Source organism: Acomys minous (genome assembly GCF_964271855.1).
Source record: "Acomys minous genome assembly, chromosome: 12".
Lineage (NCBI taxonomy): Eukaryota > Metazoa > Chordata > Mammalia > Rodentia > Muridae > Acomys > Acomys minous.
Window position 1 is genome coordinate 91,108,363 of NC_140493.1, and position 23,820 is coordinate 91,132,182.

General features: G+C 45.0%; 1 protein-coding gene across 2 annotated transcripts in view; it reads left to right on the forward strand.

Annotated features, from left to right (window-relative positions):
• The window catches only part of CASC3 (CASC3 exon junction complex subunit), a 23,701-nt gene extending 1,545 nt beyond the window's left edge, over positions 1 to 22,156 (forward strand). The window contains exons 4-14 of one of the 2 annotated variants that reach the window (XM_084749354.1): positions 9,139 to 9,291; positions 9,376 to 9,527; positions 10,288 to 10,464; positions 10,597 to 11,282; positions 15,269 to 15,333; positions 16,643 to 16,757; positions 16,969 to 17,067; positions 17,281 to 17,495; positions 18,975 to 19,097; positions 19,231 to 19,294; positions 20,628 to 22,156. In XM_084749354.1, the coding sequence (XP_084605480.1) occupies positions 9,139 to 9,291; positions 9,376 to 9,527; positions 10,288 to 10,464; positions 10,597 to 11,282; positions 15,269 to 15,333; positions 16,643 to 16,757; positions 16,969 to 17,067; positions 17,281 to 17,495; positions 18,975 to 19,097; positions 19,231 to 19,254 (1,809 nt within the window). In that variant the 3' untranslated portion in view covers positions 19,255 to 19,294; positions 20,628 to 22,156. The remainder of the gene's footprint in view (positions 1 to 9,138; positions 9,292 to 9,375; positions 9,528 to 10,287; positions 10,465 to 10,596; positions 11,283 to 15,268; positions 15,334 to 16,642; positions 16,758 to 16,968; positions 17,068 to 17,280; positions 17,496 to 18,974; positions 19,098 to 19,230; positions 19,295 to 20,627) is intronic. The other variant, XM_084749355.1, reaches the window with a different exon arrangement.
• Positions 22,157 to 23,820: the final 1,664 nt, after the last annotated feature.

Here is a 23,820-nt window from a genome sequence, read left to right on the forward strand (position 1 = left end):
ACTGTTGATTTATTCTCATTTAAAGAAAGTGAGTTTCGAGCTGGGCATGGTGGCACACTTGGAAGGCGGAGGCAGGAGGATCTTTATGAGTTCAATGCCAGCCTGGTCTACACAGCAAGTCCAGGACAGCCAAGGCTACACAGAGAAACCCTGTCTCGAAAAAAACCAAAAAGAAAAAAAAAAAAAGAGAGAATTTCTGAATCAAGAGAATAAGACGCTGAAATCCTTTACAGTGTGTTTGTCTGGGTGGAGAAGACGCCGCTTGGATAGCCTCTCACCCCTGTATTTTGAATGCTTGAAAGGACAGAGATCTGAGTAGTCTGTGCAAAAACGCACCCCTTATTTTCTAGGTAGGGCTTTTTTGTGTCTATGGGAATATTTTCCAAGGCAGACAACATGTTGTAAACATTGTTTTTGTTTTGATTGGATAAATAACTGTAGATACTGTTAGAATAACATTGTCATAGACTTACTTGTTGTAGAGCTGTTGAACAGACTCCTGAGTTTTGATTGTGGGCCAAGTATTTGGTCTAGGAATATTTGTTTGATTCATTAGGTTTTGTGACTTGTTTTGTGATGCTGGGGGTTGAGCCTGAGGTCAGTGCATGCAAGAGAAGTGCTCTACTGCGGAGTCTCCTACTTCAGCCCCTGTCCTATAAGTACTCAGGAGTTTTGACTGTCTGAGACTGCATTACACCTTGGAAGATGGCAGTAAGCGTTATTTCAGAATTCCTATTTTAGAACGTTCCACAGAAGAAAATGATACCCTAGAAAAACTGAGGAAACAAAAGCTGTGGCACAGAAATAAATTCAGCAAAATACAAATTCAAACAAGGGCTGGGGAGATGGCTCAGTTGGTAAAGAGGGTCTGAATCCAATCCCCAAAACCAGTGCGAAGAGTTGGGTGTGACAGCTTTTGTAATTCCCGTGCTGGGAGGCAGGACAGGTCCCTGAAGCTCGCTGGCCAGTCAGTCTAGCCTTCCTGGTAGGCTCCAAACCATGGAGAGACTGTGTCTCAGAAACTACTATGGACACCTTTCCTGAGGAAGAATACCTGACTCTCTGAGCTCCACACGCATGTTTATATGCTCATGTTTCTGCACAGACACTCTCCAAGTTCCAGTATTTAGGAGTTAGGGCCAAGAAGGTTGTTTCAATTTTAAGGCCATCCTGGGATTAAGATTTATAAAAAAAATTTAATGCCTATATGTGTTTTGCCTGAAAATATATCTGTATGTGTGTATACACCACGTTTATGTGTACAGATGGTTGTGAGCCACCGTGTAGGTGGCAGGAACTAAACCCAGGCTCTCTGTAAGAGCAGCACGTGTTTAGCTGCTGCGCCGCTAGCCCCTGTTTGTAAGTTTATAGTGTCTCATCATTCTGGAAGGAGCTTGGATGCAATTCTGAGAGCAAGGAACGAAATGGCACAGAAGGTTTAAATGCACAGCATCAACTGTGGGTGAGGCAAGGCTATAAATACTGGAAAAGTTTCTTAGGAGCTAGGCATGGTGTCACATGCTTTAATCCCAGCACTCAGGAGGCAAAGGAGGCGGATCTTTGAGTTCAAGGCCAGCCTGGTCTGCAGAACCAGTTCTAGGACAGCCAAGGCTATTCATAAACACCCTGTCTCGAAACTGCCCCCTCCAAAAAAAAGTTTCTCAGGATGAGAGGTCATAATATACAACTCACCTATAATCCCAGTGCTTGAAGGCAGAGGCAAAAAGAAGCAAGAGTTGAAGGTAAGCCTGAGCTTCGTAGCATACTGTCTCCAAAAAGGAATTAAAAAACAATATCTTGCCTGGCTGTGGTGTTGCACGCCTTTAATCCCAGCACTCAGGAGGCAGAGGCAGGTGGATCACTGTGAGTTCAAGGCTGGCCTGGTCTACAAAACAAGTCCAGGATGGCCAAAGCTACACAGAGAGACCCTGTCTCAAAAAACAAAACAACCCAGTATCTTAGGTTTGTCTAAGGAACTTGATGGTAGTTTTCTAGACATATTATGAGATTGGCAAGATGTGGACCAGTTCAAGAGTTGGTAAAAATAAGGGCTTTCGGCCTGGAGAGATGGCTCAGAAGTTAAGAGCACTGCCTCCGGCTTGTAACCATCTATAGTGAGTGAGATCTGGTGCCCTCTTCTGGTGGCAGGCATTGTATACATACTAAGTAAATAAATCTTTAAAAAGATAATAAGGGCTTTCTATCTCTGCTCCAGCTCCGGAAAAATGACATGGAGACCTATTATGTTTATTAAAAGCTTCAGGCACTATAGCTGGGCAGATACTGAGCTATTCTAGCCCAACTATGCTGGCCTGGCCTTCTTCCTAGCCACGGTCCATTACCTGCAACGTTAGTTTCTACCTGGCTGTTCCTCCTCCATCTGTATTAACTAGTGGGAAGGGGGTGATGATGGAGAACAATGTTTAACCAACATTGAAACAGGAGATGTAGGCTCTGTTTCTTAACAATTAAGCTTTATTATACAACCCAACTAACTTACACTAGACGGAAAAAAGAGTGAACCTTCCGGTATCCGTTCCACGGGACGGGTCCCTAGGTGTCTCTGGCCTGAGTGTTAGTCCGGCCTGTTCGCTGATCCACATGCGCTCAAGCCCGGTCTCAACCAGCTGTTGCTCTCTCCTCTCTGCCTGTCTGTGCGAAGGTCAGTCTCCTCCCATTGAGGGTCGATTAGAAAAACAATAGTCAGCCGGACGTGGTTTCGCACGCCTTTAATCCCAGCACTCCGGAGGCAGAGGGGGCGGATCGCTGTTAGGTCGAGGGCAGCCTGGTCTACAGAGTGAGTCCAGGACGGCCAAGGCTAACACAGAGAGACCCTGTCTCGAAAAACCAAAAAAAAAAAAAAAAGAAAAGAAAAAGAAACACAATAGTCCAGGTGGAGTCCCCAGGTCCGCTTCCTGAATTCCAGGCCCAGGATGGCTCCACCCAGTCTATCTCAAGGTTAATCTCAGGGAGTATCCGTGGTGTGTCCAAGGGCAAAGCCCGCCAAGACTACTTTCACCTGTGACAAAGCTTACAGTCCTTCCCACAAGGAGATGCTTCATAACAATCGCAATGCCAGTGTCCAGCCTGAATCAGATCTGTACTGGCACAGAAATCACATTTGAATAATACAGAAGCAGTCTTTACACAGTGTACAAAGACATCCCAACAAAAGTTATTTGGGTGGGACTAATAGAACCCACCCATTACATTAAATTTGGACTCTGAAGGAGTCAGTTTCTAGATTGATTATTGGAGTTAATAACTAAAAAAGAGAGCATGATCAGAAAAGTCAATGGTGGGTTAGGTTTTAGATGGCTTCTAAATTTATTTTGTCATGCTAGTGATCCAGTTCAGGGCCTTGCCCCTGTGAGGCTGGCGCCCTAACACTGAGCAACACCCAGCCAGGTTTTAGATGTCTTAAAAAGGAATCTATGTGGCTTCCAAGTATTAATACCTAATACATGATTTCTAGTCAGTCTCTCTTCTCCTCCACCCTCCTCTTGGAAATAGGGTCTTGGACTCACTATGCAGCCCAACCTGGCCTTGGATTTTCAGTGTCCACATGCTTCAGCCTTCCGAATGCTGGTATCTATTACAGAGCGGTACTATTGCACCTGCCCAGCTTTACCTTTTCTAATGCTGATTAGTACTCTTTCATGCCAGTAGATGACTTTATTTTGTCCTTGTCTGCTTTTTACTCATACTGTTATCTGTGTTTACTTGGTTTAGGGTGTAGGTGCAGCACTAGCCTTGCGCTGGTCACAGGACCACTTGTGGGAGTCAGGTTTCATTTTCTACCATCACGGGTCCTAGGGATTGAATTGAGGTTGTTAGGCTTGGTGACAAGTGTCCTCCCTGCTGAGCCATCTTGCCACCCCGCTTTTCTTCAGAGACAGGTTTTTCTTTTTATGCTTAGACTGTCTGAGAGCTAACCATTCTTGTGAACTCACTAGGTATAGAGCAGTCTAAGCCTCAGATTCACATACCTGTCTGCTTCTGCCTCCCTGAACTAGGATCAAAGGTGTGCACCATTACACCCAGAGAAGTTAGATGCTCATTAGGAGGGTACAGCTTTCCTCATGGACATTCTATTACAGCCTGAAGACAGTGTTTTCTGTAAACAAAGCTTCATTAATAATGCTAACACTATCTTTAAATCTCTAAATTAAGGCCGGGTGTGGTGGCGCACGCCTTTAGTCCCAGCACTCAGGAGGCAAAGGCAGGCAGATCGCTGTGACTTCGAGGCCAGCCTGGTCTACAAAGTGAGTCCAGGACAACCAGGGCTATACAGAGAAACCCTGTCTCGGAAAAACCAAAAAAGAAAAAAAGATGGGGGAGGGGAAAAAAAAGAGTACTTACTGCTCTTGCAGAGGAGGCTACTTCTGTTCGCAGACCCACACGGCAGCTCACACCCACCTGTAACTCCAGTTCCAGGGAGTAGATGCCTTCTGATAGGCATAGCTTTCTGCATGCGTGTGGTGCACACATATATGCATAAAATAAAGAGAAATGAGTAGAAGTAGCATCGTGTACAGAGGGAGTTCTTGTATCATCTGCTCCATAACCTGGGTTAAGGGAAGCACTGCATGATTACCATCCCTCATCCCCAACTGCAGGGGAAGCAGTGTAATTGCGCAGGATAAGAGGAATCAAGGGTGCTTGATATGATGTAGATAAAGACTAGGTTGTCACAGTGTGGGCGTAGTACGCTGCTTCCGTTCTCCATCACTTTTCTGAGAGCTTCATTCAAAACATGCTGAAGACAAAATATCCAGATACTGAATGGTTTGGGGTGTAAACACAGAAGTGGGAAGAATGGCAAGCGGGATGGATGGCTTGTTTAGGGCAGATAGGCAGCCTGAGCTGAGCTTGAACAAAGGGCAGACTATGGAAAGCTTCTAACATAGCCCGGACTCCGTGGTATCTCTGACCAGAGCCCTGGGGCTATCCTGAAGTGAGAGGGCGCCTGGTTTAGGTTAGGTGCCAGACACAGTAGGAGACTAAGAGACCAGTGTACACACACGTAGCAGGCCGTAGAGGGAACACATCACTGGTGACAATTTAGCCTTCTCTTCAGTCCATTTCTATTTGTTTTCTTTGTTTTGTTTTTGGTTTTTGAGACAGGGTTTCTCTGCATAGTCCAGGCTGTCCTGGACTCGCTCTATAGATTAGGCTGGCCTCAAACTCACAGAGATCCACCAGCTTCTGCCTCCCAAGTGCTGGGATGAAAGGCTTGCACCACCATGCCCAGCCCAGCCCATTTCTTTGCATTCTTTCTTTTTTTTTTTTTTTGGTTTGTTTTTTTTGTTTTGTTTTGTTTTTCGAGACGGTCTCTCTGTGTTAGCCTTGGCTGTCCTGGACTCACTTTGTAGACCAGGCCTGCCTCGAACTCACAGCAATCCACCTGCCTCTGTCTCCCAAGTGCTGGGATTAAAGGCATGCGCCACCACGCCCGGCTATCTTTGCATTCTTTATATATATATATATAAGATTTGATAGTTATCTGCTCTATCTGCATGTACACCTGCATACCAGAAGAGGGCATTAGAGGGCATAGATGGTTATGAGCCACCTTGTGGTTGGGAATTGAACTCAGGACCTCTGGAAGAGTAGATAATACTCTTAACCTCTGACCCATCTTTCCAGCTCTTTAAACCTCCATTGTAATCCACTGTTCTGTCTCCTTAGCTCCAAATCTGGAGAAAATGGGGTGGAGGGGTGGCCCACCACTTTCCCCTGTGTAGAGCTAGCCATACCTTCATTTCTTTTCCTGCTTTAGTGTCCTAATGATACTTTCTTCTTTTCTTTCTTTGTTTCTTTCTTTTTTTTTTTTTTTCAGAGACAGGGTTTCTCTGTGTAGCCTTGGCTGTTCTGGAATCACTCTATAGACCAGGGTGGCCTTGAACCCACAGAGATCTGGCTGCCTCTGCCTACTTTTTCTTTTTCAAGTGGAGAAGTCTAACATTCTTTGTCAGGATCTGGATCATTTAAACTTGATGTGTAAACCAGGCACGGTGGTGCACACCTGTAATCCCTGCATTCAGGAGGCAGAGTCAGGTAGGTCTATGTGAGTTCAGGGCCAGCCTGGTCTACAGAGAGAGTTCCAGGACCACCAAGGCTACACAGAGAAACCCTGTCTAAAAAAAAACAAAAAACAAACTTGATGTGTTAAAAGAAGAAAAAAAGCCAGATGTGGTAGCTCTAGCATTTAATTCCAGCAGAGGCAAGTTTGAGACCAGCCTAGACTACATAGCAAGTTCTAGGATAGCCAGGACTATATGGCAAGGCCTTATCTAAGAAAAAAGTTTTGGGCCTGGTGTGGTGGCGCATACCTTTAATCTCCCAGTACTTGGGAGGCAGAAGCAGGTGGATCAGTGTGAGTTTGAGGCCAGCCTGGTCTACAAAGTGAGTTCAGGATAGCAAGGCTACAGAGAAACTCTTTCAAAAAGAAAAAAGAAAAGAAAAAAATGTCAGAGGATAAGTAGGCAATGGTTCAGAGAGAACTAGGGCGTTGGTTGCTTTCATTTCTACATCCAACTAAAAATCTTTTATTTTATGATGTCACTTTAGATAGTGTTGTTTTCTCTAGCAATCTTATGCTGTAGGAAATTTAGCATATGTGTAATCTTATGGCTGGAGAGATGGCTCAGAGGCTAAGAGTACTGACTACCCAGAGGTCCTGAGTTGAATTCCCAGCAACCACATGGTGGCTCACAACCATCTATAATGTGATCTGATGCCTTCTTCTTGCCTGCAGGTGTGTATGTAGGCAGAGCACTGTATACATAATAATTAATAAATCTTTTTTTAAAAAATCTTGGAAGCTGCATGTGGTGGTGCACGCCTTTAGTTCTAACACTTGGGGAGGCTGAGGCAAGCAGATCTCTGTGTGTTCTAAGCCAGTCTGGTCTAAAACCAAGTTCAAACCAGCCAGGGCTATGTAGTGAAACTCTGTCTCCAAAACCACAACAAAGCCGTGTGATCTGGTCCTGTGGTGCACATAACTTGGTGGTTAGTGCTGTCTTGCCTATTTGAGGCCCCAAGTTTGATCCACAGTAAGTCATGGGGCTCGGATTGTAGCTCAGGGGTAGAATAAATATACCCCAGGTCCTGAGTTCAATCCCTATCTTCAAAAGAAGGGGTGTGGGCTGATGTGGTGACTCGGTAGATGAGTACTCTTCAAAAAGCCTGTCAACCCAAGGTTAGTTTCTGGAACCACATGTGGACGGAGAGAACTAACTTCCAGATTGTCCTCTGACCTCCACATGAGCCATAGAAAACCTTTGTCTTTGTGTTTTTCTCAGTTAATCCCAGCACTCGGGAGGCAGAGGCAGGCAGATCAATGTGATTTTGAGGCCAGCCTCAAAAAAAAAAAAAAAGAAAGAAAGAAAGAAAGAAAGAAAGAAAGAACAAAATAGTTTTATATAGTTTTTTTTAAGGGGAGGGGTTGTTGTCATAGTTTTTCTTTTTTTCTTAATTTTATTTATTTAATTTTTGGTTTTTCGAGACAGGATTTCTCTGTGTAGCCTTGGCTGTCCTGGACTCACTTTGTAGACCAGGCTGGCCTAGAACTCAGTGATCTGCCTGCCTCTGCCTCCCGAGTGCTGGGATTAAAAGACATGTGCTACCATGCCCTGCAGGTTTTTTTTGTTTGGTTGGTTCCTTTTTTTAATGTATACAGTTCCACCTGCATGTATGCCTGCAAGCCAGAAGAGGGCATCAGATCTCATAGATGGTTGTGATCCACCATATGGTTGCTGATAACTCAACTCTGGACCTTTGGAAGAGCAGCTGGTGTGCTGCTGCTCTTAACCTCTGAGTCCTCTCTCTAGCCAGTAGTTTTTCTTTTAAGTTGAAGTAGGATTTTTGTTTGTTTGTTTTTTGCTTTTTTGTTTTTCGAGACAGGGTTTCTCTGTATAGCCTTGCTGTCCTGATCTCTTTGTATACCATGCTGGCCTCAAACTCACATCGACCCACCTGCCTCTGCCTCTGAATCCCCAGTGCTGGGATTAAAGGTATGCACAACCACGCCCAGCTTGAAGTAGGATTTGTTTTTTTGTTTTGTTTTGTTTTTTTTAAAGCATTTTTCTTAAGGATTTATTTGTTTGTTTGTTTATTATTTGGTATACAGTATTCTATCTGCCTGTACCCCTGCAGGCCAGAAGAGGGCATCAGATCACTGAGCCATATTTTTAGTCTCCTAAACCATTTTGAGGTTAGAAATTCTCAACTTAAGCCAGATTATTATTATTAAACACTGTGTGTTTAAGATTTGTGGAAAGGGAAAGAAAGGTTCTATAAAATTAGTCTTCAAACTTCCACTATTAAAAATTCCTCAGGGCTGGAGAGATAGCTCAGAGGTTAAGAGCACTGACTGCCCTTCCAGAAGTTCTGAGTTCAATTCCCAGCAACCACATGGTGGCTCACAACCATCTATAATGTGATCTGATGCCCTTTTCTGGCATGCAGGTGGACATGCAGGCAGAACACTGTACACATAATAAATAAATATTTTTAAAAATTCCTTGCCTGTGCATTCCTGAACTATCTATAAAGACGTGCGTGTGCATATTGTATGTGTGCATGCTCGCATGAGAGAGAAAGAGATCTAGAGCCCTGTTCTCTAGAATACTGGGGTGTATATATGTGTGTTGCTAAAGATTGATCCATCCCCAGGCCTTTCCATGCCAGGCAAGTACTCTACCATAGCGTTAATAACCCAGCCCTTGAAATGCTTGTGTCGTTCCTTAGGAGCTGTCCACTTTGTATTTTGAGACAAAGTCTCCCATGAGGACCAGAGGTTCGTCAGTGAAGTCAGGTCAGCTAGCCAACAGGCCCCAGAACCTCTTGTCTTCTGCCCTGACCTCTGGGATTGCCAGTGTGTACCACCATGCCTGCCTTTGTTCATAGGTGCTAGACCTGGCTCTTTATGTGTTTGTGGCAAGCCTTTTATCAACCTAGCTATATCCCCAGTCTCTGTTTTTTTGTTTTTATAAGGTAGGATCTCACATATCACAGGTTGGTCTTACTTAATATGTAGGTGAAAATGATCTTGCATGCCTGATTTCAGAATAATAGAAAACAAAATTTTTCTGTTCATACCTTACTCCATAATTAACAAGGACATCTTTTCAGGGTGAAGAAGAATACAGTGACGAGGAAAACTCAAAGGTGGAGCTGAAGTCTGAAGCTAATGATGCTGCTGATTCCTCAGCAAAGGAGAAGGGAGAAGAAAAGCCTGAGAGTAAAGGCACGGTGACTGGAGAGAGGCAAAGTGGGGATGGACAGGTCAGTACACAGCACAGCCCTCCACTCGGGCTGGTGTAGGGCCTCTAAACTACTCGGAAGAGTACGGAGTCCTTTATCTTCCAGGAGAGCACAGAGCCTGTGGAGAACAAAGTGGGTAAAAAAGGCCCTAAGCATTTGGATGATGATGAAGATCGGAAAAATCCAGCGTATATACCCAGGAAAGGGCTCTTCTTTGAGCATGATCTCCGAGGACAGACTCAGGAAGAGGAAGTCCGGTAACAGCCATTTTCTGCTCTTCAGGTTGCTGGCTACTGTGCTTAGTGCTCACTGTGTGTCAGATGCTTTGCTGACTTTTATGCCTGAATTGTTTCCTTTACCACTCAGAATGTTTCAGGTATTACTATTATTACTCCTGTAAGATGAGGAAATGAAACTCACATTACCTAGTAGCTAGTTGCTGGGCATGGTGTCACATTTGCAGTCCCAAGATTCAGGAGTCTAAAGCGGGATGGTTGTGAACGTGAGGCCAGTTTGGCTATCTAGTGAGCCCCTGCCTCACAAAGCAAAAAAGTGGATGTGGTAGCATGTATCCCCAACCCCAGCTCTTAGGAGGCAGAGACGGAAGGATCTCAGAGAGGTTGGTTTGAGACCAGCCATAGGTACATGGGAAGACCCTGTCTTCCAGGAGTGGTGACGCACACCTGTAAGCCCAGCACTCAAGGAGGCAGAGGCAGGCAGATCGCTGTGAGTTCGAGGCTGGTCTGGTCTACGAAGTGAGTCCAGGACAGCCAAGGCTACACAAAGAAACCTTGTCTTAAAAAAAAAAAAAAAAAAAAAAGACTTGGTAGCTGTTGGTGGTAAAAGAGCTGAGATCCAGATTCAGGGAATTGTCTCCAGAGCCTTAGGCATTACACTGCTACCACCTTTAATCTGTGGCCGGCTCTGAGATAGGAAGGTTTAGTAGACTAAATTTTAGTAGAGAGATAATTTCAAAATACTGGTTGTCTCAAGACACCTCTGCTTGGCTTGGTGCAGACCCAAGGGACGGCAGCGAAAGTTATGGAAGGATGAGGGTCGCTGGGAGCATGATAAGTTCCGTGAGGACGAACAGGCCCCAAAGTCCCGACAGGAGCTCATCGCTCTTTATGGCTATGACATTCGATCTGCTCACAACCCTGATGACATCAAACCCCGAAGAGTCCGCAAACCTCGGTAAGAAACTCTGCTTCCTAAATGCCTTTCTAATCTTTTAAGTGACTAAGTATGGTGTATGGAGTATCTCCCTGTATAAACATGGAAGTCTCTTTTTTTTTTATGTTTTTCATAATAATTTGACTGTTTCAGATATGGAAGTCCCCCACAAAGAGATCCAAACTGGATCGGTGATCGATCAAGCAAGTCCCATCGCCACCAGGGTCCTGGGGGCACCCTACCACCAAGGACATTTATTAACAGGAATGCAGCAGGTACTGGCCGCATGTCTGCATCCAGGAATTATTCTCGATCTGGGGGCTTCAAGGAAGGTCGTACTAGTTTTAGGCCTGTGGAGGTTGGTGGGCAGCATGGTGGCCGGTCTGGTGAGACTCTTAAGCATGAAGCTAATTACCGGTCACGGCGTCTGGAGCAGACTCCTATGAGGGATCCATCTCCAGAACCAGATGCTCCGTTGCTTGGCAGTCCTGAGAAAGAAGAGGCAGCCTCAGAGACACCAGCTGCTGTTCCTGATGCTGCGCCACCAGCTCCTGATAGGCCCATTGAGAAGAAATCCTATTCCCGGGCAAGAAGGACCCGGACCAAAGTTGGGGATGCAGTCAAAGCCACTGAGGAGCTTCCTCCTCCATCTGAAGGGCTTACTTCAGCAGTCGCCGTCCCAGAAACTGCTCCTCCTCCAGCTACTAAGACTGGGAACTGGGAGGCTCCAGTAGAGTCAGCCACAGGGGGACTTGAGCAAGATGTGGCACAGCTAAATATAGCAGAACAAAGCTGGAGTCCAGGACAGGCTTCGTTCCTGCCACCACGGGAGCTTCGAGGTGAGCACCACGGGCTTGGGTCACTGGGAATGTAGTGTCTGACAGATGGCTCCCTTTAACTCAGCAGAGCAGAGAGTGTAGGTTCCTAGTCTGTCTGCCTGTCCTCAGAGTGGTGGTCTGCGTTTCCCAAGCCTGTCATGCTACTTAAGCACACTGCTAACTGTGAGTGCGTAGCTCCTCAGTCAGGATTAATTTCATCTTCTCTGCACGAAAAGTGATAGAAGATAGCATCTTCAGACTGTCAGACTTTCTGATCCAGTGGTTAAATGTTGGAAGGCAGAAACATATTTGAGTTTGAATCTGGATCTTTTGTTCTAAAAGGAAAGCCTTTCTAAAATCCTCCTCTTTTGTAGAGACAGACTTCTCACTAGAACTATATATAATACTGGTGCTTTTGGTATGTTTTGAAAAGAGGCTAGAAGGAAGACTTGAACTGTTAATTAATTTTTAAAAATTATTTATTACATATATAGTGTTCTGCCTGCACACATGTACACCAGAAGAGGGCACCAGATCTCATTATAGATGGTTATGAGCCACCATGTGGTTGCTGGGAATTGAACTCAGGACCTTTCAAAGAATAGCCAGTGCTCTTAACCTCTGAGCCATCTCTCCAGCCCTGTTAATTAATTTCAAAAACACATGTAGGATGGTGGCGCTACAAGCCTTTAATCTCAGCACTTGGGAGGCAAAGGCAGGTAGATCTGAGTTCAAGGCCAGCCTGGTCTACAAAGTCAGTTCTAGGACGGCTGGCACTTCACAGAGAAACTGTCTCAAACAAACAAAACAAACAAATTAAAAGCACGTGTAGCTAGCAGATAATCATATAGTTTTTGAAGTCTAGCCCTTGTTGTTATTGGTTGGTTTTTTTTTCCTTTGAGATTTTACTTATTTTTATGTGTGTTTTACCTGTACCAATATCTATGCATTCCCCCCTCCCTTTTTTTTTTTTTTTTTTTTTTTTTTTTTTTTTTTTTTTGAGACAGGGTTTCTCTGTGTGTAGCCTTGGCTATCCTAGAATCATTTTGTAGACCACGCTGGCCTTGAATTCACAGCGATCCGCCTGCCTCTGCCTCCTGAGTGCTGGGATTAAAAGCGTGTTCCACCACCGCCAGGCAAACATTTATATTTCTAAGTATGTAATTATTTACCCTTCTCAGTCAGTATACTGTTACTTTATGTATGTTTTCAGGGCTGACTGTTTGGATAACCAGTTGGTGTGCCTTGCCCATTTCTCCTGCTCTCAGCATTCCTGAGTTGCCTGTAGGTCTTTGTATAGGTTTAAGGCCTGATAGGTTTTTCACTATCCACTTTGGCATGTCTGTTATTGTTCTTGTTCAGAGAGGTCATATTTGTGAGCATTTATGGGTGCAATTTGCTAGGCAAGGAACACACTCTCAGCAAACTCCCTGATCCTTTCGCTCTTAAAAAATCTTTGCACTCTCTCTTCCTCTGTGATCCCTGAGCCGTAGGTGTGACAGTTGCTTTGTGAACTTATCTGTTGGGACTGGGCTCCAAAACTGATTTTAAGAGCCGGGCGTGGTGACACACGCCTTTAGTCCCAGCACTCGGGAGGCAGAGGCAGGTGGATCACTGTGAGTTCGAGGCCAGCCTGGTCTACAAAGTGAGTCCAGGACAGCCAAGGCTACACAGAGAGACCCTGTCTCAAAAAACCAAAAAAAAAAAAAAAAAAAAAAAACTGATTTTAATTGGTTGTTTGGTTTTTTTCTAATGGTCTCCATCTGTTGCAAAGAGAAGTTTCTCTTTTTTATTTTTTTGATACAGGGTTTCTCTGTGTAGCTCTGGCTGTCCTGGACTCTCTTTGTAGTCCAGGCTGGCCTCAAACTCCCGAGTGCAGGGTTTAAGGGCGTGCGCCACCACGCCCAGTGAACTGCATCAGACAGTTGTGAGCTGCCATATGGGTCCTGGGAATTGAAGTCAAGACCTTTAGAAGAGCAGTGAGTGCTGTTAACCACTGAGCCATTTCTACAGTCCTCCCCCCACCCCACCCCCTTTTTTGTTGTTGTTTTTTTTTTTTTTAAGTTTTCTTTGTGTTATCTTTGTGCCACGCCTAGCAGGTGGCTCACACCTTTAATCCCAGCATTTGGAAGGCAAAGGTGGGCAGATCTCTGTGAGTTTAAAGTTACAAATTGAGTCCAGGACAGAACCCTGTTACACAGATAAACCCTATCTCAAAAAAACAAACAAAAAATCATGTATTTGCTTGAGGGCTGGAGAAATGGCTCAGTGGTTAAGGATATATACTGATTTTGCAAAAGACTGGAGTTCAATTTTCAGCACTCACATCAGGGACCTCATAACTGCCTAGAAATCCAGCTTTATGGAGTCAATACCTCTCAGTCCTCCTTGGGCACATACACAGATAACATACATACATCCATCCTTGGACACATACACAGATACACATACACACACAGGTACACATATACATACGTACATACAGTAAATAAGTAATTTATTTACTTCATGTATATGATGAATATTTTGCCTGCATATATATCTGTGCACCGCATATATGTCTGGTGCTTAAGTAGGCCAGAAGAGGGGTTAGAATTCCCTGGAGTTAGAGTTGCTGGTGGTTGTGACCCACCGGGGTGGGGTGGGGGGGTAGTGCTGGAAATCAAACCTGGGTCCTTTGCAAGAGCTGTGAATGCTCTTAACCACTGAGCCCATGTCTTTATTCTAAATAAATTTTATCTAAAGAGAATGTAATCTCTTTCTTATATCTAGTGTTCTTAGGTAACATTTAGGCCAGCACTTTATAGTATGTTTAATAATGTGCTAATTACAATCTCCTAAGGTTTCTATATAGGAAATACCTTATTTAGTAGGAAAAATTTGAACTTGAGGGTTTTTTGTTTTTGAGTTTGTTTGTTTGTTTGTTTGTTTGTTTTGTTTGGTAGGTTGGTTGGTTCTATTCAAGACAGGGTTTCTCTGTGTAAGTTTGGCTGTCCTGGATTTGCTTTGTAAAACCAGGTTGGCCTTGAATTTACAGAGATCCACCTGCCTCTGCCTCCCTGAGTGCTAACAGTTTGCTTTGTGGTAACCAAGCACCCTGCTGAACTTGAGTTTATTTGTGAGTCTTTTTTCAAGGACTTTCTTGTGGTAATAAAGATGTTGGGCAGGGCTGGAGACATAGCTCAGAGCTTGAGAGCACTGTCTGCTCTTCCAGAAGTCTTGAGTTCAAGTCTTAGCAACCACATGGTGGCTCACAACCATCTATAATGAGATCTGATGCCCTCTTCTGGTGGGCAGGTACATATGCAGACAGAACATTGTATACTTAATAAATCTTAAGAGAGATTGGGGGGCGGAGGGAGGAGTAGGTATGTTGGGCAACAGGGCCAGTTTTCAAATGCTAGCACTGACAGTGTGTGTGTGTGCTTGAGTGCATGTGTGTATACCACATTTAAGGGCATTGGATCCCCTGGAGCTAGAGTTAAATATATGGTTGTAAGCTTGGATATAGTTGTTGGGAATTGATCTGCAGGAATAACAAGCTAAGGACAGGCAGTGGAGCCTCTTACCTTTAATCCCAGCACTCAGGAGGCAGAAGCAAGCAGATCTGTGAGTTCAAGGCCAGCCTGGTCTACAGAATGAGATCCAGGACAACCAAGGGTACACAGAGAAGCCCTGTCTTGAATAAAACCAGAGAGAGAAAAACAAGCAGCTGTTTTAAAGTAGTTTGCTAGTTTAAAAGAATGCACTTGCTCCCAGGTCGTGGTGGTGGTGGTGGTAGCGGCACGCACCTTTAATCCTAGCACTTGGTAGGCAGAGGCAGGTGAATTGCTGTGAGTTCGAGGCCAGCCTGGTCTACAAAGTGAGTCCAGGACAATCAAGGCTACACAGAGAAAACCCTGTCTCGACCAAAAAAAAAAAAAGTGCACTTGTTATTTTTTTGATGGTACCTTTGAATCCTATTCACATATATCTGCTCTCAACCAGTGCCTTTCTGTATATTGCAGGTATGCCCAACCACATCCACATGGGAGCAGGACCTCCACCTCAGTTTAACCGCATGGAAGAAATGGTACAGAAATGGGAAGGAGGAGGCCTGGGGCTGTGTACCTTGGTGTTAGAGAATGCATGAGGCCCTTGATTCAGCCTCCAGTACTGTCGGAGTGTTGAGAGAGAGCCTTACTGTTTAGCTGTGGCTCGCCTGGAGCTGCCTATATAGACTAGGCTGGCCTTGGACTCAGACAGACAGATCTGTCTGTCTCTGCCTCCCAACTGCCAGTACTAAACATATGCACCACTGTGCCTGAGACCTCAGTTACAGTATGGCAAAACACCATGACCAAGGCAGTTTATAAAAGAAGGCATTTAATTGGGCTTGCAGTTTCAGATGGTTAGAGGCGAGATAGCAGAGTGAAGACATGGCAGCAGGAACATCTGGAAGCTTACTTCTTGACCCAAAAGTAGGAGGCAGAGAGAGCACCTGGAATGGCCCAGGCTTTTGAAATCACAAAACCTACTGGAGTGACTCAGGCCCTTCAGCAAGGCCGTGCCACCTAGTATTTCTCAGACAGTTCTAACTCAGGACAAAGGGTGCAAATGTTGGTCACTCATTCAGACCACCGCTCTTGTGCACTGTTAAAATAAGCTCTTTTGGCTGGGCAGTGGTGGCGCACGCCTTTAATCCCAGCACTTGGGAGGCAGAGGCAGGCGGATCTCTGTGAGTTCGAGGCCAGCCTGGTCTACAAAGGAAGTCCAGGACAGTCAAGGCTACACAGAGAAACCCTATCTTGGGGAAACAACAACAACAACAACAACAACAACAAAGCTCTTTTTACTGTTGGACATGTCCCCTTGTCCTTTAATCCAGGCTGGCCTGGAACTTTGATAGAGCTCAGGTGAGCTTCACACTCATTGTCCTCCTGCTTTTGACTTTAGAGTTTTGAGATTGCAGGCTAAGGTCACCATGCCAGCCAATATAAGTTCTTGATAGCAGGTTTTCCATTGGTCACTCATGGGTTTTATTTTGTTTGATTTTTTTTTTTTTTTTTTTTTTTGGTTTTTCGAGACAGGGTTTCTCTGTGTAGCCTTAGCTGTCCTGGACTTACTTTGTTGACCAGGCTGGCCTCGAACTCACAGCGATCCACTTGCCTCTGCCTCCCAAGTGCTGGAATTAAAGGCGTGCGCCACCACCGCCCGGCTTGGTTTGATTTTTTAATTTGGATCTTAGAAATGTAGAGCATTGAGGTTCAAATGTTGGTGTGTTTCATCAGCTTTTCAGTTCATCTTACAAATACTTGTTAAATAATTCCATGTACCAAGTTTTACAAACCTAAAGCAGGAGAATCACTGTTCTAGACTCTTAACAAATCTCTTTATCTCAGGGTGTCCAGGGTGGTCGAGCTAAACGTTACTCATCCCAGCGGCAGAGACCTGTGCCAGAGCCCCCTGCTCCTCCTGTGCACATCAGCATCATGGAGGGACATTACTATGACCCATGTGAGTTTGTTCTTACTGTTGGGATGCCTTTCTTGTCAGCATAAAGCCTACCAGCTTCTAGTCTCCCTTCTGACTCACAGTGGTTAGCCACACTGTCTAGTTGCTGTTTTCTTTGTATGGAAAACTTAGAACCTCAAAGGTCTGCAGGACAGACAGAGTTGCTGATGTGGTCTGAAGGGTCCAGGTTTATAAAAATCTCTATGTCTTACAGTGCAGTTCCAGGGACCAATCTATACCCATGGCGACAGCCCTGCCCCACTGCCTCCACAGGGCATGATTGTGCAGCCAGAAATGCATCTTCCTCACCCAGGTACGCTTGCACTCCTCTTTATGCTTATAGTACTCAAGGATCTGCCGTGGTTTCAGATGCTGACCACCCTGGCTGCTTATGCAGTAAACTCAATCTTAAGTCCCATTTTAAGGACTTAAGGTCTAGCCTGTTGTGCTCAGTGGTCCAAGTTTGCCATTCCAAGATAAGTCACATACTCCTTTACAGTTTCTTTTGCTTTCCTCTTTTGCCCAGGTTTACATCCACATCAGTCACCAGCACCTCTGCCCAGTCCAGGTCTCTACCCACCACCAGTGTCCATGTCTCCAGGACAACCACCACCCCAACAGTTGCTTGCTCCTACTTACTTTTCTGCTCCGGGTGTCATGAATTTTGGTAACCCCAATTACCCTTACGCTCCAGGAGCACTGCCTCCGCCTCCGCCTCCTCATCTGTATTCTAACACACAGGTAAGATGCCTGGTTTTTCTAGGTTTACATCCTTTGAATCACACAGGAGGGAACGTTAAAAGAATTTTGTAAGAATTTCAATGTCTTTGATTCTCCTTTGTGGCACTAGGATGCCTCTTGGTGGTCAGGAACTGGATATGCGGCTTACATAATGTCCATCATTGCTGATTTACAGGGTATTTCTTTGTTGTTTTTTTTTTTTCTTTTTTTAAAATTTGATACAGAGTATGTCACTGTGTAGCACTCAGTGGCTTGGAACTAGTTATATAGACCAGTCTGGCCTCAAATTCACAGAGATCCACCGCTTGTGCCTCCTGAGTGCCGGGATTCAAGGTCTGCACCACCAAGTGTGGTCTTGTTTTTTGTTCTTTTGAGGTAGGTCTCACTGTAGCCCTGTTTGGCCGGAATATATGATCCTCAGCCTCTGATGCCCAGGTACTTGGGAGAACCATGCTTGGCTTTCTCTTCAGTTTCCTTAAGGATCAGTCTTACGGCATATCATGGGTGTCCCCATGTGTTATCTGTTCAACTGTACAAAGGACTATATTCTCCTGGACAACACATCTATCCCTGTCCTGAGGGCACTTGATACTGTCTGGCATCTAAGTGTCACCATTCAGCCCAACCCTTGTATTTGGAAGAATTGGAGAGAGCTGGACACGACTTTAAAGGAAGGAAACCAGGGACCACACAGATGGCACCCATGGCCAGCAGCTCACAACTGCCAGTAACCCCAGCTAGAGAGGAGTTTTACTGGCCTCTGAGGTCACCAGCACACATTCACACAGACTGTCTTGTTAAGATGACTCTTGCTGTGAAGCAAAAGCAATAGTATGACCAAAAGCATTTTGTTTGTTTGGGGTTCTTTTTTGGTTTTGGGGTTTTTTGTTTTGTTCTTTTTGGGGTTGAGACAGGGGTTTGTCTGTGTAGCCTTGGCTATCCTGGACTCGCTTTGTAGATCTGGCTGGCTTCGAACTCAGAGATTCGCCTGCCTCCACCTCCCCGAGTGCTGGGATTAAAGGTGAAAGAGTGCTACTCTGGTTTGCTCTTTACAGTTTGTTCAGCCTGCTTTCTTTTTCTTTTTGTCTTCTCTTTTGGTTTTTTGAGACAGGGTGTCACTATGTAGAACAGCGGGTGTGTGCCACCACACCCAGCAAGTTCTTAAATCTTTTTTTTGGGGAGAGGGGGCGTGCACTGGAGAGATGGCTCAGAGATTAAGAGCACTGTCTGTTCTTCCAAAGTTCCTGAGTTCAATTCCCAGCAACCACATGGTGGCTCACAACCATATATAATGATATCTGGTGCCCTCTTCTGGCAGGCAAGGCACACATTCAGACAGAATATTTTATATGTAATAAATAAATAAATCTTTTTTAAAAAAGTTGTTTTTCAGTGCTTTTTGTTTTTGCAGTTGGTTAATGTTGCTCATAATTTGGGTTAATTCTTAACTTTTTTTTTCTCCTGGTTGTGGGGTCCTAGGCTCCATCACAGGTGTATGGAGGAGTGACGTACTATAACCCTGCCCAGCAGCAGGTGCAGCCAAAGCCCTCCCCGCCCCGGAGGACTCCCCAGCCAGTCTCCATCAAGCCCCCTCCACCTGAGGTACGGCCCCTCCCACACTCTTAGCATGTGGGGTTTGCTTTCTCCAGAGGGTTTCTCTTCTTCCTTTTAGGGTGTGTTTCTATGGAAATCTTTTTGTATGACATGATAGCAAATTCTAACTTTATCATTTCAGGTTGTAAGCAGGGGTTCCAGTTAATATGCATTTTTGAATATTTCAAGTATAACATCATGTGAAAGTAAGTACCCAGTGTACTGTGACTCTTAGTCTAAAACTAATACTTTTTTTTCCAGATATTTATTTATTTATTTATTTATTTATTTATTTATTTATTTATTTATTATGCATATGAGTATGCTGTCTTCATGCACACCAGAAGAGGGCATTGGATCATATTACAGATGGTTGTCAGCCACCATGTGGTTGCTTAGAATTGAACTCAGGACCTCTGGAAGAGCAGCCAATGCTTTTAGCTGCTGAGCCATCTCTCCAGCCCCCTAATGCTCTTTGTTTGTTTGTTTTTTTGAGACAGGGTTTCTCTATGTAGCCTTGCCTGTCCTGGACTTGCTATGTACACCAAGCTGGCCTCCAACTCATAAAGATCTACCTGCCTTTGCCTCCCAGTGAGTGCTGGGATTAAAGGTGTACGCCACCATACCCAGTTCACAATGAAATTTTTTAAAGATTTATTTATTAGGCCAGGTATGGTGATGAATGCCTATAATCCCAGCACTCTGGGAGGCAGAGGCAGGCAGATCGCTGTGAGTTTGAGGCCAACCTGGTTTACAAATAAGATTTCTTTATTACATAGACAGTGTTCTGCCTACATGTACACCTGTACACCACCAGAGAGTACCAGATCTCATTATAGATGGTTGTGAGCTACCGTCTAGTTGCTGGGAATTGAACTCAGGACCTCTGGAGGATCAGAGAGTGTTCTTAACTACTGAACCATCTCTCTAGCCCTCTAATGCTCTTAATGTGCTTAATAAAATGACCTAATTAATGCTTAGCACTATAGTCATTGGATATCTCAGGGATCTTGTTTTATGAATGTATTGGGCAGAATTGAAGAGAAACCATCCTTACCTTCAGAGTATCATTTGGGAAACTGCAGAATAAAAATACAGGAACCCAACCTAAACTAGATTAAGAAAAGGAGGAAAAATCTGAATTTAATTTGTTACAGCCAAAAAAGCCAGTTCTAAAGGTTTTAGAAGAGGGTGGCTATGGGGTTGCTTCCTGGCTTTGGGGCGTGTGTGTTTTGTTAGGAGGTTAGATCTCTCTGTACAGCCCAAGCCAGCCTCAAGCTTTGCATCTTCCTGCCTCCACCTCCTGAGCGCTACGATTACAGGCGTGGGCTGCCACACCTGACTCTGGGATGTTTTTATTGCTGTTGTTTTGTGGTCATTAAAGCACATTATTTAGAAGCTTAAGATGTAGCATGCTCAAGGTCTTAAGTTTGATCTGTGGTGCCAAATAAACCGTATTATTTAGAAATGTGACCCTTGAGAAGGCTTATATAAATACTCAGAGGCCCACTGACACACACCTTCTCTTTTAACTCTCAGTAGATCAGGCGAGGTGGACGCTCGGGAGAGAAGTACAACTGGCTGTCTACTACTTGAGGGCTTCAGAGGTGCGGTGGCCTGCCTGCCAGCACACAGCTGCAAGATGAGAGGCCCTCTTCTCTGAGGACAGGTCTGCTAGAAAGAGAAGAAACAGGAGGCCGCCTTCCACCTTCACTTCGCTTGAGCCGCCTGGACTCAGGAGCAGAAACTGGACAACCCAGGCTTCAGAGTCTAAATTCAGAAGCTTGCATCTCACTGTTCTTTACTCTCTCCCCAGAAATTGAAGTGTCTCCTGCTCCCAGGGAGGTTCCTTCCTGCTTGTTTGTTTGAATGTTCTTTAATATTCTTAGTTTTTTTCTCCTTTTCCCTGCTCTGCCCCTTGACTTTACATGGAACAAGTTCATTTTAGTTTACTAGCCTTTCTGGGTTCTTTTTTGACTCCTCCCTTAATCCCACATAATTGAGAATGTATCAACCAAGTGTAAAAATAGCTGGGCTTTTCCTTGTGATTGGTCTTTATTAGTCTCTTAACTCCTCGTAACCCTGTGGAAGCTATCTGCACGCAGCATCCCACTGTAGAGAGAGCTCAGAGTGGGTGAGTAGGAGCCCTTGTTTGGGGTGTAGGTCTTATAAATCTGAGCCTCCATCAGTACCTCTAGTCTGACCGCTTCAGTCCTCCACTGAGTCAGTATCAGCTGGGAGGGGAGAGAACAAACTGGATGCTTTTGTGAGGAGGGAGGAGGGAGTGAGGTCCTCTGCACAATTAGGGGATCATGGTGAGTCCTCAGGTAAGTGGAACTAGTGGGCCCTGCTCCTTTCCTTCATAGCCCTCCTCCTTCATCCCCCTCCCAGGTGCTGTGGACCAATGCATCTCTAGAGACAGGTACTATCCAGCAGCCTGTCTGCCTTGTCTTCTGCAGTTCTTCTCCATGCCTTCCCTGCTGCAAGTGTTTTTAGATGTTCCTACATTACTTTCCCCAAATCTGCTCCTGTGCTTGCAAACAGAGGGTAACTAACAGTACCTAGACTTAAGTCCTAAGGTAGCAAGTCACCTTCTGGGCAAAGGCTCTCCCTCCTGTCTTTCCTCTGAAGAGTGCCATGCCACATCCCCGTGCCTCTGTGGAGCACGATGCCTGCCAGGCAGGGTTCCTACAGAACCTGAGGGAAAGGTGGTAGCTGTCTCTCCCGAGTAATGTCACTGTTTTATTCTTCCCTCCTACAGCTGGCCTAACCACTGAGTAGGGGGTGGGGGGTAACCCCCAAGGAGGAAATAAGTAAGAGGTTCTTCCAGGGGTAGCTGGTGGTTGTGCCTTTTATAGGCTTCCCTTTGCCTTAACCCTGAAGATGTCTCCTCAAGCCTGTGGGCAATGTGCCCAGATTCCCAGACCTTAAGACACTGTGACAGTTGTCTGTTGGTCCACTGTGTTTACTGCAAAGATTTCACCATGTGTGTTGTTTTTGTTATTGTTTTAAAGGGTGCATATTTGTGATCAGCATTGTGACTTGGAGATAATAAAATTTAGACTATAGACTTGACTCTTGCCAGTTATTATGTGTGATTTGGGAGGGAAGAAAGAAACTCTGAATTTCACTATAGAATCACAATGGTAATTTGAGCCAGCTTAGACTGGTAAAATGGAAGGGCAGAGAAGTAAGGAGCCCCCATGAGGCCCGAAGTTGATATGTACTCTCCAACAGTTTCTCATCCTACGTCCCTTTTTTGTTGTTTATTTTTGCTTTTCAGACCCGGGGCTCATGTAGCTCAGCTTGGCCTCTTAACTCACCTGGTAGCTGGGGATACCCTTCACTTTCTGACCCTCTCGCTGCCACTTCCAGGTGCTGGAACTTCAGGTGTGCACTGCCACACACAATTTCTGACAGCTTTTTAAATTATTATTTTATATATTTAATTTGTTTTTTTGAGGCCCAGTCTCACTGTGTGCCCCTGGCTGTCCTGAAACTCAAAGAGGTCCCCCTGCCTCTGCCTCCCGAGTGCTGGGATTAAAAACGTGCAGCACCCCTAGCTGTAGATAGCCGTCTTTCTTGGAAAGTAAATATAGTACCACAATGCCAAGGCCCATAGTCTGAAGGACAGCAGTCAGTACTGGTAGGACAAGGAGAGCAAAAGAACCAACTTGTTTGTGCTGCCTTCTATTTAAAGGACTCTGGAACACACAGTAATTGCCAGGTTTGGGGGGGGGGGTGTTGGTTGTTTTTGTTTTTTTAAAGATTTATTTATTTATTATGAATATAGTGCTCTTCTGCATGTGCACCTGCAAGCCAGAAGAGGGCATAAGATCATATAATAGATGGTTGTGAGCCACCGTGTGGTTGCTAGGAATTGAACTCAGGTCCTCTGGAAGAGCAGTGCTCTTAACCTTGAGCCATCTCTCTAGGCCTTTGTTTTTTGTTTGGTTTTGTTTCCAGACAGGGTCTCTCTGTGTTATCTTGCTGTCTGGACTCACTTTGTAGACCAGGCAGGCCTCAAACTCACAGTGATCCTCCTGCCTCTGCCTCTGCCTCCTGAGTGCTGGGATTAAAGGCATGTGCCACCAAGCCCAGCTGTAATTCCCAGTTTTGAATTAACTTTTGTTGGGTGGAATTTTACAACTATTATATAAGGTCACCCCCTGCTATGAAATTTGGGTATTATGGAACTGGAAACATTCTTGTCTTTACCTTGGGACATGTTCCCTCTGTCACACAAGGTACCTGTCTTACTCTAGACCTGGTCTCCCTGGTCATACAAAGAATGCCAACCTATATCATGTGGGTGGGTTACTGGCTGGAGAAAGGAATGTTGGGATGGTCTCCTTCTCCACCCTGCCTCTTTGCTCGGTCCTGTGGTTAGTTCCCATTGCTCTCTCTGTTGCCCTGGTAATCAGCCCAGCAAGAAAAAACTCAAGCTCAGCAAAGCCCTCGGGTTCTCTCTGCCCTCCCAGCCTGCCCCTTGGTGGGCAGAGACAATGGGAGTTTAAGGGGCAGATAGATTACTGCCTTAGGTAACCCGGTCCAATAACTTCGCAGAAGCCCATGGGCTGGCTCAGTTAGGCTTGTTAGCCTCTATTTCCTCAGTTAAGTAATTGAATACCACCTTACCTTTCTCTTGTTTTTCTCATGGTAATGCAGATGTCCTATCAGCTTTCTCCTGTGAGTCAGTGCATGGACCTACCTGTAGGTAACAGCAAGGGTT